This window comes from Heloderma suspectum, chromosome 10, assembly GCF_057233095.1.
Source record: "Heloderma suspectum isolate Gila_16-S chromosome 10, 16-S_ref, whole genome shotgun sequence".
Taxonomy (NCBI): domain Eukaryota; kingdom Metazoa; phylum Chordata; class Lepidosauria; order Squamata; family Helodermatidae; genus Heloderma; species Heloderma suspectum.
Window position 1 is genome coordinate 5328055 of NC_139467.1, and position 14836 is coordinate 5342890.

At 46.7% G+C, this 14836-nt stretch overlaps 1 protein-coding gene across 1 annotated transcript in view; it reads left to right on the plus strand.

Annotated features, from left to right (window-relative positions):
- Nucleotides 1-5938: 5938 nt before the first annotated feature.
- SLC1A5 (solute carrier family 1 member 5) overlaps nucleotides 5939-14836 on the plus strand; it is a 29895-nt gene continuing 20997 nt past the window's right edge. Inside the window, exon 1 of the mRNA XM_084814772.1 lies at nucleotides 5939-7019. Within this exon, the coding sequence (XP_084670898.1) occupies nucleotides 6460-7019 (560 nt within the window). The 5' untranslated portion in view covers nucleotides 5939-6459. The remainder of the gene's footprint in view (nucleotides 7020-14836) is intronic.

The window sequence follows — 14836 nt, forward strand, 5'->3', positions numbered from 1 at the left end:
AATAACTTATTACTGTACTGTACAGTGGAGGGGGGAGGAGGACACATCATAAGTCCATAAGAACCAGCAGGCTGTTAAGGGCTCCTTGGAGGCCTCTCTCAGTCTAATCCAGTAGCCAAGTCCAGACACAGACAAAGGGATTCCTTTCAAAGCTTTATTCTTCTTTTACAACTTAACAACTCTACCGTTAGCAACTAGATCTGAGCAGCAGAGTACCTATGCCCTAAGTTGGAACAGTTGGTCCCCGTTTGAAAGGGAATTACTAGCAGACCCCTGAACTTAAGGACTAGGGAGAGTCCCTCCCCTTTTCCCTTGGATCCTCTGGGCGCAGCCGTTGTTTGCACGCCAACCGGGCACTACGCCTCCTTTCTGCGCCCTCCATTTGGTGCCGCTCTCTGCGTCGGCGTCGCGCGTCCACCAAGTCTGCTTCCCGTGCTCTGTCACTCCCAGGACTACTATCTAAGCTAGGAATGCTGGTGGGAGGAATCTCCGTCAGCTGTTGGCCCTAGGAAAGAGGAGCGCGCTCCTCTCCCAGGAGCGACTGCTCTTCCTCAGAATCAGAACTACTCTGGGATTCTATGGGCTCAGTGTCCACCCTGACACGTGCATCTAAACAACATGTTTAGAAATGGTTAAATTTGTTACATAATTTAGTAAGTACTAAGTGTCAAGTTGCTAACCATCCCTGTATCATTGCGCTCATTGGCTAGAACATTGCTATTGTGCCCTTCAGCTGAAAAGGCTCACTTCCAGGCAATTGCTGGCTTACAATCTCCAAAAGAGAAAAGACACAACACAAAAGGAAAAAGGGGTGGGGAGGAAAGAAGGGGGGAAAGGAAACCCAGGCACCAATTCTTACAGTGAAATAGTAGTTTTTACAATGATCAGATGGAAACAGTTCGGGGAGAGGGGGAGCTCAACAGAACTGGTCTTTCAGCAGGATGGATGTAATGGCTCTGCTTCCCATCTTATCTGCTTCTGTTGCAGCCTGCTGGAATGGTCTTGAGCCTGAAGTAGCTACTCTGACATGTGCTGCAACAACATTTGGATAAGAAAATAACACTTTTGTTAGCAGAGTGGATTACAAAGTTATTACCAGTTTAACCATTGTGGCTTTCTCCAAAAAATCCTTGGAATCGCAGTTTGACTGAGAACTATCCATTGGAGATAGCGCCAAATCCTCCTGGAAATACAGTTCCCAGCATTCCCTAGGGAGAGGGGAGGACTATTAAAATAATTTAATTTTGTGATGTAGATATGGCCATAAATGTTGGAGCTGAGGCTCTGTGACATTCCAGCTGTGGCAGTTGCTGTTCCTTCAGTTTTGACCTTGCCAAAACTTTGCCTATCTCTTCTGCCAGCTCTTCATACTTGCTTATATGCATTTGCTCTCAATATCCCAGAATGCTCATGGGTTTTCTCTAGAACTCACACACATGTATCTTTCTGATGACACCAACAATTATCTGAACCTGGGGAATTTTGAGAAGAATGACGATTTGGAAGCCCTGCTTGCAGGAGGATTCAGCGTGGTTGGCAGAAGCAGGCAGAACACCTCTTGCTGAGTTCACAAGAAGTCTGCTTTTCATAAAGGTATGGAAAACCAAGGAGCCAGGGTCTAAAATTACTGGCTACATAAAGGAGGTGGCTGCATAACACAGAATCCTAGCAGAAGCACATGGTTTCAAAATGATTTTAGCAAAAGGGTTGTAAGTATATTAGACATTATTTGTTCTGGTTTAATTTTTTCTCATAAAATAAAATGGGGGAAAATCTATTTCCAGATTTTTACATTAGAAAATCTATTATACAGTATTTGGGATTTCTCAGCAAACTCCTTCATGAGATTTGATTTTGTTCCAGTGCTACAATGGTCTCCAACTGCCCATAAGTGTAGACTGTCAGTTTTCCCAAAGTCTCTTATAATAAGTAATTTTATCATCACCAAACGTCCACAGTAGGTAAGTTTGTTTTCGTCCAATATGTTAATTTTGTAATTAGAATATGGTCTGTAATTGAAAAATTGTTTACTAAACCCTGATGTTCCTATTTTATATAGCACACTTTCTGGTTTTAAAGGTATGATCCCCTGTAATCTTTTTGATAGTTATGTCATTTACAAAGTTGCTGCCCTTCAGATTTGCTGAGTGAGGCAAGAACATGTTTATTCTTTTGGTAAAATAAAAACACAATTGTCTTATACCAACAGTTCAAAATATACTTCTGTGGGTAGCTGCAGTGTATGAAAGGAAGGATGTACACTTCACGGAGAGCCAGTGTAGTGCAGTGGTGAGAGTGTTGGACTGGGAGCTGGGAGATCCAGATTCTAGTCCCCACTCAGCCTTGGAAGCTCACTGGGCCAGTCACAGACTCTCAGCCCAACCTACCTCACAGGGTTGTTGTGGTGAGGATAAAATGGAGAGGAGGATGATAATGTAAGCTGCCTTGGGTTCCTTGCAAGAGGAAAAAAGGCAGGATATAAATGCAATAAATAAATAAATACATGCTATCCTGCATCTTCCTGAATCTGCATCAGCATTCTTCTAGCTGGCACCCTCCAGATGTGTTAGACAGCAATTCCCATCATTCCAATGGCCATAGTGGCTGGGAATGATGAAAATTGCAGTCCAACACATGTGGAGGATGCCAGGCCGAGGAAGGCTGGTGTACATTTACATGTGGGCTAGAGACACTCTGCTTCCAATCCTCTCTTCCACAAATTCTGGGGAAGGCGCTGAACCCCGCAAAAAACAACTTCAGGAACTTGCACTAAGACCCAGTGTAGTGATTAGAATGTGGGGAGATTCATGTTCCAATCTCCACTGAGTGACATTGGCTCAGTCACTATCTGTTCAGCCCTACAAGGTAGTTGGGAGGATAAAATGTAGGGGAGGGAGAAAACCAGGTATATCACCATGAGCACTTTGGAGGAAAGGTGGGATATCAATGCAATAAATAAATAACATATTAAGAAGTCATCCCTAAAAGAAAAAGAATGGGGTCAGTGGTACCTACGGGGGAGAGGTGGGGGTGGGAAGCACCCATCAGACATGTTGGTGTACCCCACCCCCCACATACTCTTGTGCTTTTCTTTATATAAGTCCAGTGCCCCATGGGCTCAGTTCCTTTTCTCAGTGACAGAACTAGGGTGGGGATCAGAACTTTAGAGATGGAAGGTAGCTGATGACTGGCTCCCTTCCAAACTGCTGACATTCAGCTCCCTTCCATAGTATAATAGGGCTTACTCCCAAGTAAGCATGAATAGGATTGCAGCCTTACAGTGCAATCTTATACATGTCTACTCAAAAGGAAGCCCCATTGAGTGCAATGGGACTTACTCCCAGGTAAGTGGGTATAAGATGGCAGCCTTAATGGCTTACAGTGCAAGCCTATGAATGAACACATCCCACTCTTAGGTGTGCATATAGCTGCAACCTAAGAGATTGCATAAAGGTATAATACATCTGTCCCAGGAAGTAAATGGTTCAATAGCAACATTAAAGCCCTACTGGGGTCCATGGTAAGCCCCATATAGGCTTGGATCACTTCTTTTCATAATAGAGGTCTTACAACAAACCATAGTTACTTTACCTGAAACTCTAGTGGCAGGAACTATTAAACACGTTCTATACCTTAAAGAATATATGAAATACATGATTTTATAATGCTGGGATAATATTGGGACAACAGTAAGGCAGTCCTCTACCTTTCCCACCTCTCTTCCGCTTGAGATGGCTTGGTAAATTGCTTTTTCTTCTCCTTCAACTTGGGTTGAGTTTGAGTAGAAGCAAGGAGAGGGAGACAACTTGGTCTTATGTACAACTTTCACATTCCTGTCCTACAATGGTTTCTGAGCAAAAATGTCTGACTTCTTCAGGGGCTTTAGAATACTACTTCACAAAACCCCAAAATGTGTTTCATTAAAATGTGATGTCACACAGAGGGTTCCTAAAAAGATTAAAAAATATATACCTGGAATTAACTGGGAGGAGGAGTTATCTAGCAGTTTGTGACGCTGATGATTCTGAAGAGAGAAATGTTTCAGAGTTGCCAGGTGCTGGTTTATTGGCTGAGTTTCATGCCCCTACTTATGAAAACAAATGACCAGATCCAAGGGCCACTGCACAGTCAAAAGAAGGAAGTCCAACGCAGCCAGTGCTCAATTTCATCCCTTTAACTAAATATGTCAAATCATGGTGATATTTCAACCCATCCTGGTGGTACACAAACCCTACTCTGGGCTGGAATTACATTGTAACAACCCAGAGAGCTTTGTCTATTGGACAATATAGAAATGTAATAGACAAATAATGAGAAATCCTATGTGTTTTGCTTTGCTTGTCACCATTTCACTGTGAAAAGATGCCAGTTGTGGTGAAAACACATTTACTTATAAAGAGTACAACAACTGGAAACAAGGCTACCGATAATGATTTGACATGGAAGCTGCATAGTCCACGAAAACTACACAGCGGGAGACTTTTATGGACAAATGCAGAAACATAGTGTCCTGTCTGCCTGATTTGCATATCAAGGAAATGTTTCTGTAGGAACTGTAGCTCGTTTGAAAGCCTTTTCCTTATGGATACTTGATTTGGGTTAATTAATCCTTGTGATACATATATAAAATATCACCTGAATTAACTTCATCAAAATCAAGAAGACAAATTTCAGAGAAAATATGTTTAGGATGGGGATATTAATGTGAATATATCATCATTTCTCTTTCAGAAATCTAAAATGTGGTATGCTGCTCACCCACCCAGAAATGTCCTCTGCGCCCCCCTTTTCTGGTGCAGCCACTGTGAGGCAGTATAAGAGATATTTGGAGTATGTATTGATAGTAGGCCTGGGGTGCAAGCTAGGAACCCCCCAGATTTTGCCTCACCTGTGAGAGACAGTGTGGATTAGTGGTCTGTGTGTTAGTCTGCTCAGCCTTATCTCCCATATACATGGACACACTGTCCTCGTCCCCCCATCCCAAAACTGCAATAGAGGGATAATAATGCTGGCCTATCTCACAGCGGTGCTGTAAAACAGAGGTGGGGAACCCGAGCCCCGCCAAATGTTGTTGGGCTTCTGCTCCCATCATCCCCTGCCAGCCTGGCCAATGGTCAGGGATGATGGGAGTTATATTTCAACAACATCTGGGGGGCTACATGTTCTTTAGCCTTGTTCTAAAGATTAAAAAAGCTGACGTGTGTGAATCTGGGCATTTGAGAAGTGCTGTATAAATGCTGAATATGGTTGTAAAAGGGGGACTTTCACCTCACTCTTTCAATAACACACATGCGAATGGAGTTCACACTGGGGCAGCCTTCCCCAACCTGATGCCTCCCAGATGTTTTGGCCTTCCAACTCCCACCAGTCCTAGCCAGCATGGGTACTGGTCAGGAATGCTGGGTGTTGTAGTCCAAAACATCTGGGTCGGAGGGCACCCGGTTGAGGAAGGTTGCGTTGTTAGCCATGTCTAAGCGGGCGCCCGCCAGATGTTTTGGACTACGGCTCCCATCTGGTCATGCTGCCTGGAGCTGACGGGAGTGGTTGTCCAAAACATCTAGAGGGCACCAGATTTAGTGTGCGTGTGTGCGGTAGCCCCGGGCCACTTAGCCCAGAGCTTCATGGCGCGGACTTGTGTCTGTGTGGTGTATCTGAGGTAACATCCGTCTCCCGCGCCCTGAGGCAACGAGAGGCGAAGGCCCGGTTTGGGCGGGAAGAGTCTTTGGGCTCCCCCCACCCCCGCAATCACCCTCACCCCAACCCCTCCCGAGAATATGACGTCAAATGCCCGCCCCCTCCCTTTTTAAGGGATCGCCTTTTTTGTCTCATTTCCTCCTGATGACGTCCATCCACCGCAGCCAATCCCAGCGCCGGTTTCCTCCTACCTTTCCCAGGGGCGGCTCCTCGCCTCAAAAGCGAGGCGCGTGGCGCTCTCGGAGCGACCTCAGCAGGACGCGCCGGAGCGGCCACGTGGGAGCTCGACCGGCGGGAGCAGGAGCTGAAGAAGCCGCCGCCGCCGCCGGCCCCCCCCCCCTCCTTCGCACGCGCGGAAGAAACGCGATCCTCCAGCGGCCGCTAGACCCGAGTCTGAGCGATCCATCCCGGGGATCTAAGCTGCCAAGGGGATCCACTACGAGAAAGACTTGAAACAGACTTAAAATTATTATTATTAATTGTTATTATTAGTTATTAACTTAGTCTTGCCACATTTTCCACTTGGCTTATTTTGTGGGGGAGGGTGTTGGAGAAATTTTAATAGAATTTTTGGGTGGCTTCATCTTTTTTTTGAAGCCCCCCGCCCCTGCTTCGAGCAGCCCCGTAATTTGGGCTGCAGGTTTCTTAAGACTTTATCCTTAACGTTTCAAAAAATCCGAAATCCCCGCTGACTTGAAGCCCGCTTGGCGCCAAGGGCTCCCCGGTTCCCGTTTTTCTCATCTCCCCCCCCCCCAATCCGCGACCATGACGGCGGAGAACTATCCAGCCCACGCGGACACACGCGCTTCCAGCGGGGCCGTCTGCACGCCGCACGTGGCGGTCCAGCTGCCCCCCGGCGAGGAGGGCGCCCGCGGCGCCAAGGCGCGGGGTGCGCCCCAGCGGCTGCGCGGCTGCCTGCGGGCCAACGTGCTGGTGCTGCTGACGGTGGCCGGGGTGGTGGCCGGGGTCGCGGTCGGGCTGGCGATGAGGCACCTGCCCGGCGGCGGCCTGAGCCAGGCTGAAATCCTGCTCTTCTCCTTCCCCGGCGAGCTGCTGCTCCGCTTGCTGAAGATGATCATCTTGCCGCTAGTGGTGTGCAGCTTGGTGGCCGGCGCGGCCAGTCTGGACCCGGCTGCCCTGGGGCGCTTGGGCGGCTGGGCCATGCTTTTCTTCTTCCTCACCACCTTGCTGGCCTCGTCCATCGGCGTCGCCCTGGCCTTCATCATCAAGCCTGGCGATGGGGCCTCGGTCCCCAAGCGCTTCGAGGAGACGGCGGAGGTGCATAAGGCCAAAGATGTAATCGATTCCTTCCTTGATCTCATCAGGTGAGCAGCAGCAGCTGCATTCATGCATTACTTCTGTGTGAATCTCTGCGAATGTCATATGCTCAGAGGCACTCTTGGTTTCCTTGCATGGATGATTTGGTGGCTGCATCCTGGGAGGAATCGCCGGCAAGGCTGAGCCCTGATATAAGCTCTTCCCCTTTGTGGAAAGTGGTTAAGTTGCCTTTCCCAAAAGAGGTGCTAGGGCTGTACACCCACCCCTGGGGGCTGCATCCTTCTGACCAGGCTGAGCTCCATCTCATCTGTGCTGATAAACAGGCTGGTGCACTGGATTCGAGGGCAAGTTCACACATGCGTGTTGGTCACTCGGCCACAGTGTCAGAGGTTGACCTGTGTGTGCAAATAATCTTTTGCAAGTTCCTTGACAGAGATACAGACTTGGGTCCACATTTTGGCAAATGGACTTCAGGAGTAGGTCCATTGAAATCATGACTAACTCAAATCCCATTGATTTCAGTGGATTTACTCTAGTATGACTAAATGTGGATCTGACCCAGAATGTTTATGTTGGCTAGTGTCCACTCCATAAGCAGTATTTTCCAGTGGGGCTAGTTCTCTTAACCTATTGAGGGTCGTGGAATGTCACTGCAAGGGGCTAACATGCATGTATGAGAACTGACTCTTAAGTGCTACTGAAAATGTACTCTGGATGTGCTTGGACCACAGTCTTTTATTTAAAATATGCAAAGCTGGTGCAAATTAAGCCTGGATCAGAGAAAGAGATTCCAGTGTGTGACCAATGTATGAATGGAATTGTGTATGCCTGTGGGTGCTTTCAGCTATTGGTGTCAAAAGCCATGGGATAACTACCTTTGCAGGGAAGGTAGTAAACAGGCAGCCTTACTCCCTGCAAGGCTGGTTAAACCATGTGTTAGACTGAACCTGCAATGAAAGTGTGCATGATCTTGTTCTTGCTTGCACTAGAGATCCCACCATCTTTAGCCAGCATTGCTGGCTGGGGATTATGGAAGTTGGGAGTCCCACACGTCCAGAGATTGGCGGATTGAGGAAGGTTGGACTAAGCTTTGGGATGGAGTGGCATTTGAGGATAAATATTGCTTCTTCGGACTCATATTTTCTTGAACCTGTTTATTCCATTCTGTCTCTTTCCCCTGCATGATGCCTCTTGTGCGTGCCTTCATGAGCTGGAATGTAATCCGGGATAAGTGGTCATGTTCCTCAAGATGTAAAAGTAATGCAGAAAGCTAGCTTTTCCTACAGCAAAGGGTCTAAACGTTTCAGCACGCCCTCCCTAAAAAGGCAGTCCATTACAGCTTGTAGCTTTCCCCCCTCTGATGATGGTACGGAATGTTCTGTGATGGTAGAGACTGCCTCGGACCGCCCCTTTCCTGGCCCTTTCCGAAATATGACATCCTTCCTGACAAAGAGTGTGGTGGTGGGGAGACAATCTCAGACGTGTGTGTACAGAAGAGGGAAGCCTGGAATATTTTGGGATTAGGCTGGCGTCCAGCATCTTCTGCTGAATCAGGAGTAGCTGCAAGAGAAGAGGCTTTCTTCAGCATGTGAAGTTGGGATCTGAGTGTGTTGGCAAGGGAGATATCTGCGCCAATCCACAGTGTCCCCTGCTGAAGTGTACCTCTCCAGAGGGATATGATGGCAGAGGGCATCTTTCTCTATCTATCTATCTATCTATCTATCTATTGCATTTATACCCCACCTTTTTTCCTCTTGCAAGGAACCCAAGGCAGCTTACATTATCCTCCTCCTCTTCATTTTATCCTCACAACAACAACCCTGTGAGGTGGGTTGGGCTGAGAGTCTGTGACTGGCCCAAAGTCGCCCAGTGAGCTTCCATGGCTGAGTGGGGACTAGAATCTGGATCTCCCAGCTCCTAGTCTAACACTCTTGCCACTACACCACACTGGTGCCCTCCAGATCTGTTGGGCTACAATCCCATCATTCCTGGCTGGCTGCAGGATTCCCATTGACCATGCTGGCTGGGAATAATAGGCATTACAGTCCAACACATCTGGAGGGCACTAGGTTGGGGAGGGATAGAATAGGCAAAACTGGGATGGATGGATCAGTGGACTGCCACACTGTTTGTGTCTATGTAACCTTCCCAGTTATCAAATGAGGAAAACCTTATTTGACCCAGATGTTGCAAATACTGGAGTATCCAAAATTATATGGAAAATAAAGTTTCCTTTTGGTGGGCTGGCTAGAGGATGCTTCTGGGCATATGCAGAGACCCCTGTTTCCATCGCATCCCACAAGCTGGAAACAGTGTGGTGTGCAATACATACCCATCAGATAGACTAATTTTGTGGGAAAGAGACCATAAGCCATGGGATCTGTCCCAGCTTCCCCCCCCCCCCATTGGAACTTGGGTACTTGTCTAGGCAAAGAGCACCTTGATACTTGTCTAGGCACTGCCCTGAGCTGCAGGATTCTAAGAATGGGGTGGAGGGAGAGAAGAGGTTCCAGGAACCAGTTCCCTCTCTTTCTTTGCCTGGACACATGCCCCTAAACTTGGATCTGTAGCAAGATCTCTTTTACATAGCTTGAAGCAGTGGGTGCAGCTGGCATTCATGCCACTCGGATATAATCATCCACCCCACCCTAAATGGGGATCTTTAATTTTAGGGTTTGCTGGTTTTGTAATATTTTCCCCTGGAATTCAGGATCCTGTTTAGACACCTGTCTCTTCAGAGGTTGTGCATGTAACTGATTAAGATGCAACAGTCACCACTTGCATGTGCTTATGGGATGGCTTCCCAAAGCTGTTTTGCAGCCATGAAAACTTGTGTCAGAAGGACCTTCTGGTGAATGGAGAGTTGAGGCAGTTATACCACTGCAGTTTTATTTGACCACATTCCTTGCTCAAAGTCCAACTTTGTGTGTTCGATCTCTATGCATTTTCATTTCTAAAGAGATGCAGTCGCTTCTGAGCCCTCATCTTCCCTAATCTGCTGCTCATGTGTGGCAGCTTCCTCTCCTTCCTTGCCAAGTCTTTCATCAGTCCTTAGGAAGGAAGTCTAGTTTGGCATTTCACGGTACCTTGGTTGACTTTGCTCACCTTTGCGGAGTCAAAAAGGTACAACCAGCCAGTGTCTGTTCTGCCTTTTCCTAGTTGGATGAGCTCCAAGTGGAGGATAGATAAGCTCATAAAGAGGATATAAGATTGGCCTCCTGCCTGCAGTCAGCTATTTGAATGTTGCTCGCCTTAAGCCAGGAGAAGCCATACAATTTCAATTATTATATTGGCCGCTACTGGGTTTATGAGCCAATCTTACGAGACAGCTACTCTCCCTCTTCCTCACTCCAGTCACAAACCCAGAAAAATAGAGCTGATATTTTCAGGATTCTGCTAGATTTCTGTACAGGGAGCTACTACCTGCTTCTGGGTAGTATTTTACGATTGCCTGTCACCATGAGGTCTAGAAACTTAGTTGGTGAGGTTTCTGTAAATAAAACTACTTTGGTCTTGTTTGGACATTTGGTAAAGTATAATTACAGAAATCTTATTTGTGTTTTATCTGTAACTTGACTCTCCAGGAGAGTCAAACCTTTTGCTATATGGAGCAGAGATAGTATTCTTAATGCTCCAGCTTAACCAGGCTCCTGCTATTTGGGGCAATCCCATGCCCCAGTCACCCCCCTGGGCAACAAAGACAGTATCATTGAAATTGGCCTCAGTCTAGGGGGCTTAGTTTGAAGTTGAGAAAATATGGGCAGATCATAGCTGATGGAAATCCAGTTTTCCACTGTGACCTACTGAAATCTAGGGTAATGCTGATTAGCTCTGAATTGAGCTATTGTGAATGGGTGGAGCAAAGTGTCAATGCTGATGTATAGGCCTGGCCCAGCCTCTGACCACAGAAAACAGAGAGAAAGCTGTTTGGCAAAAGGGGCAGGGCTTTTCCTGGCATTCCTGGATGCAGGAATGCTTTGGGGAAATGTGTGCTTTTCCCTGACCCCTCTCATATGTGAACACTGATTCCCTTTCTGGCTTCTGGCTCAGAGAAAACTCTGTCACTGTTACATCCAGCAAGGGAATCAACAAGCAAGCCTGAGGCTCAGAGCTGATGCCCATGCCCGAGTTTGACTGTTCTGTTTGAATTAGCCTGTTGAATTGTACAAACCCCAATTGCCTGTTGAATGTTACTAGGTTGAAAGCTGTAGCCTCTGGCGGGTTGCGTAAGATGCCATTGCTCAAATTCTTCCCTTGTTGGGCTAATACCTATACACTGCTCTAGTATTAAAACCATTATCTTGCCCTGACTCATAACAAGCAGGCAGGAGACCATGGTACAGTCTTCAGTAGATGGGATGCTTTTTCTTACTTTTGAGAGTTGGTCTGCAGTTCAGAGGTATCAAAAATGGCAATATGTTCAGAGACCTTTGCACATGACTTTGAAAAGTTTGGTCTTTCTTTCTCTTTTTTAAAAAACAAGCAAATTAGGTCCTGAGAATATCAAGAGATGTCTGGAGAGGCAGGGAGAAGCACTTGTGGCGGTTCAAAATAACATGTTCAAAATATTCCCCCCATCTCCCCCCCCCAATCCTGGTGACTCTGCTCATGTGTAATTTTTCATCTGATCCAGTAGAAAACTGTCACCTGGACTCTGGGCAACTCTGCAAGCAATTCTGTCTTCTCCTTTCTGAGCAGACAGTTCGCTAGCACAAAATCCCTCTGATTTATTATTATAATTTTATGCATCCTTTCAGAGCAGAAGTCAAAATTTCCCAATTTGAGTCGCGTGGAATATGAATCATTGTGAGGACTGACATTTAACATCTGTTGCTGCTGGACGAAAAGAGACTTAAACAGTCTAGTTTGGGGGTGGGGGATAACAGCTGTCTTCAAAGGCTTGATGGTGTGGGATTTGGTTTGTCCCTCTTGGTTGCTTTCTGGTTTGTGCTCTTTTCATAGAGTCTCGTTGACTCAACCCATTCTGAAAAGGGCGGTACAGGGAGGGTGGTGTCTTTCTGCGTCTGATGCAACATACACCGGGTATTGAGTTTCTTTGCCCTTTTGGCGGGGGAACGCAGCTTCCTTAAGAAAGACCTTTTAAAAAAAATTACGTCTCTATGCGGTGGCTAAAAGAGTTCATTTAGGCCAAGAGGAAGGTTTATTTTAGGACTGAGAAGAAAAACGTTCCAAATTCCTAGGCACTAGTATATTAAACTCCAACCTCCCCCTCTTTTTTTAAATGATGGTATCAAATGTATGGCTCAGCAATTCTGAAATGGTTTTGTACCGAGAGCTGCTAAAGCGGTTCATATGTGATCTTTAGGGCTATCGGGTTTTCTAAAATTACAGCCATTCTGTGAGGGGGAGCTCAGAAGATCTTGCATTAAAACTCTGCTGCTTTGTTTGTCCTTTACGGTCCCAATCCAGTAAAACCTATATGTGTTTGGGGGAAGAAGGTGCCAGGTGTTACTTCTGATATTTCCAGTATAGCTGCTGATTACTTTACCTCCACCATGCCACCAAATTTTGGTGGTGAAGTCCACCCGCAGGCAAGTCCAGGGGATGGAAATTGACCTCTCAATCCCCTGAAGTTTCCCACTCCTGCACTAGGTAAAAAACATAGAAGCTGAATTGGGTAGCATTACCTTGTGGTTGGAGGGAGTGTACCATTAGTCTTAGCTTCAGGAGGTAGGAAATTGTCTTCCTCCAGATCCCATAAATTTGGTGTAGCCAAGGTGCACACGCGCATGCATGCACACACACACACACACACACACACACATGACCAACATCCCTTGGTGTAACTTGAAAACTGCATAGCACCTAGGAAAGCCTAATCCATTTGAATCTGCTACCTCTTTCTGCCCATACCATCTTAATACTGTGTTCCCAAGGGTTGGGGAACTTTTTTCTACCTGAGGGCCAAATTGTAAAATGGGAAAGGTCTCTATGAGAGGCACATTCCATCTGTGGGCAGGGCCAGATGTGCTTATTACCATTTTAAGCCTTCTCAGAAGCAAGCAGGACAAGGCACCTGCATGCCTGCTCAGAAGTAAGCAGGACTGAAATCACTCAGCGGCACTTTCAGATAGCATCTCAAATACCAAGCTTCTGCATGTCTACCCATAAGTAAGCTGCTCTGCCTGCCTGCAAAATGCGCACCTCAATTCTGTGCAGCAGCTCCATTCTTTGCAGGGCATTTAAATATCCTCTGATCAGAGATAATGACAAAATAAATTTGTGGGCCAGATTCGAGTCCCCCATGGGCTGGAGGTTCCACTTCCCTGCTTTATGGCTACAACATCCACCCAGCTTCTCTTTCTCCCCCCCCCATTAAGAATGTAATATGAAAACCGTTTGCGTACAAAATGCTTTAGAATACTCAACAATAAATGTCCCAGGACAGATTAACAACCTTATCATATGCTGTCAAATGGCTGGAAGTAGAGGAAAGTCTTAACTTGGTCCTGAAAGAGTGACAGTGTTGGTGTCAGGCGGACCTCAGTGGGGAGAGCATTCTACAATCGGGGGGCTGCCACCGCGTTGGCCATCTAGAGAACTCAGAAGCTTGCTCACTCTTGTGACATTTTGGCTGGTCCTAATTAAGGTGTTGCTCTATTGTGGGTTTTGGAATGTTTGTTGCCAAACTGTTTGGGAGCAGTGACCACAACAGTTATTAAACTTGACATCTATGTAAGGGGAACATTGCCTAGGTAGTCCAGTGCAGTCACCTTGAGTTGCAGAAGAAGGAATTTCTCATTAACAGAGGGATGTGTTAAAAGGAATTTGAAAGGGAGAGCTGGCTTGGTCAAAGCCTTTCAAGCAGGTATTCAGAGTCACAGGAATAGAGGCTCAGATGAAATCTGTCTGTACAAAGAGGCATGATAAAGGTACCACTCGGTTCCAAAGGAGAGCAGCATAATTACATAGCAGCATCACTTTGTTTTAAAAAGTACAAGTCTTGCCCAAAAGAGGAAAAAGGGAAAGAGCCCAGGCTTGCGCAAAACAAGTGCAAGTTGATGGTAAGACAAGGGAAGAGGGAACTTATAGAGTAAATTGTTTCTGTTTCCAGGGCTGAGAGGGGTTGCTGACTGCAAGACAAACAGGTTTGTTGATTCTACGTGGCAGGAACAAGAGCAGCTTCCAGCTTGCCTGCAGTCAACAAAGAATAGTTGTGGCCGGTGCTCTGTTTTGGTTTGTACCAAACAGCTGGCTTTGTTGAAGTTGATCTGTCATCTCCAGCAGTATTCCCCTCAACCACCCCCCTTGTCTTGGGCTTTGTTAAAACATAAGGAACCTCATTAGTTCATGCCTCTGATGGCCACACAAGCTTCTGCCCTAATAAATCCACTGGTCTCCTTACTTGCCATGGGATCTCCATATTGTGGTTGCTGCAGTAGAGTAAGCCAGCTGTTGTTCAGTCGTGTCCGACTCTTCGTGACCCCATGGACCATAGCACGCCAGGCCTTCCTGTCCTGCGCTCTCTCCCAGAGCGTGCTCAAGTCCATATTCATTGCATCGGTGGTGCTATCTAGCCATCTCATCCTCTGCCGTCCCCTTCTCCTTTTGCCTTCAGTCTTTCCCAGCATCAGGGTCTTTTCCAGAGAGTTTTCTCTTCGCATTAGGTGGCCAAAATATTTGAGCTTCAGCTTCAGTATCTGTCCTTCCAATGAGCACTCAGGGTTGATTTCCTTTAGGATTGACTGATTTGACCTCCTTGCAGTCCAGGGGACTCGTAAGAGTCTTCTCCAGCACCGCAGTTCGAAAGCATCCATTCTTCAGCACTCAGCCTTCCTTATAGTCCAGCTCTCACAGCCATACGTTGCTACTGGGAAAACCATAGCTTTGATTAGATGGACCT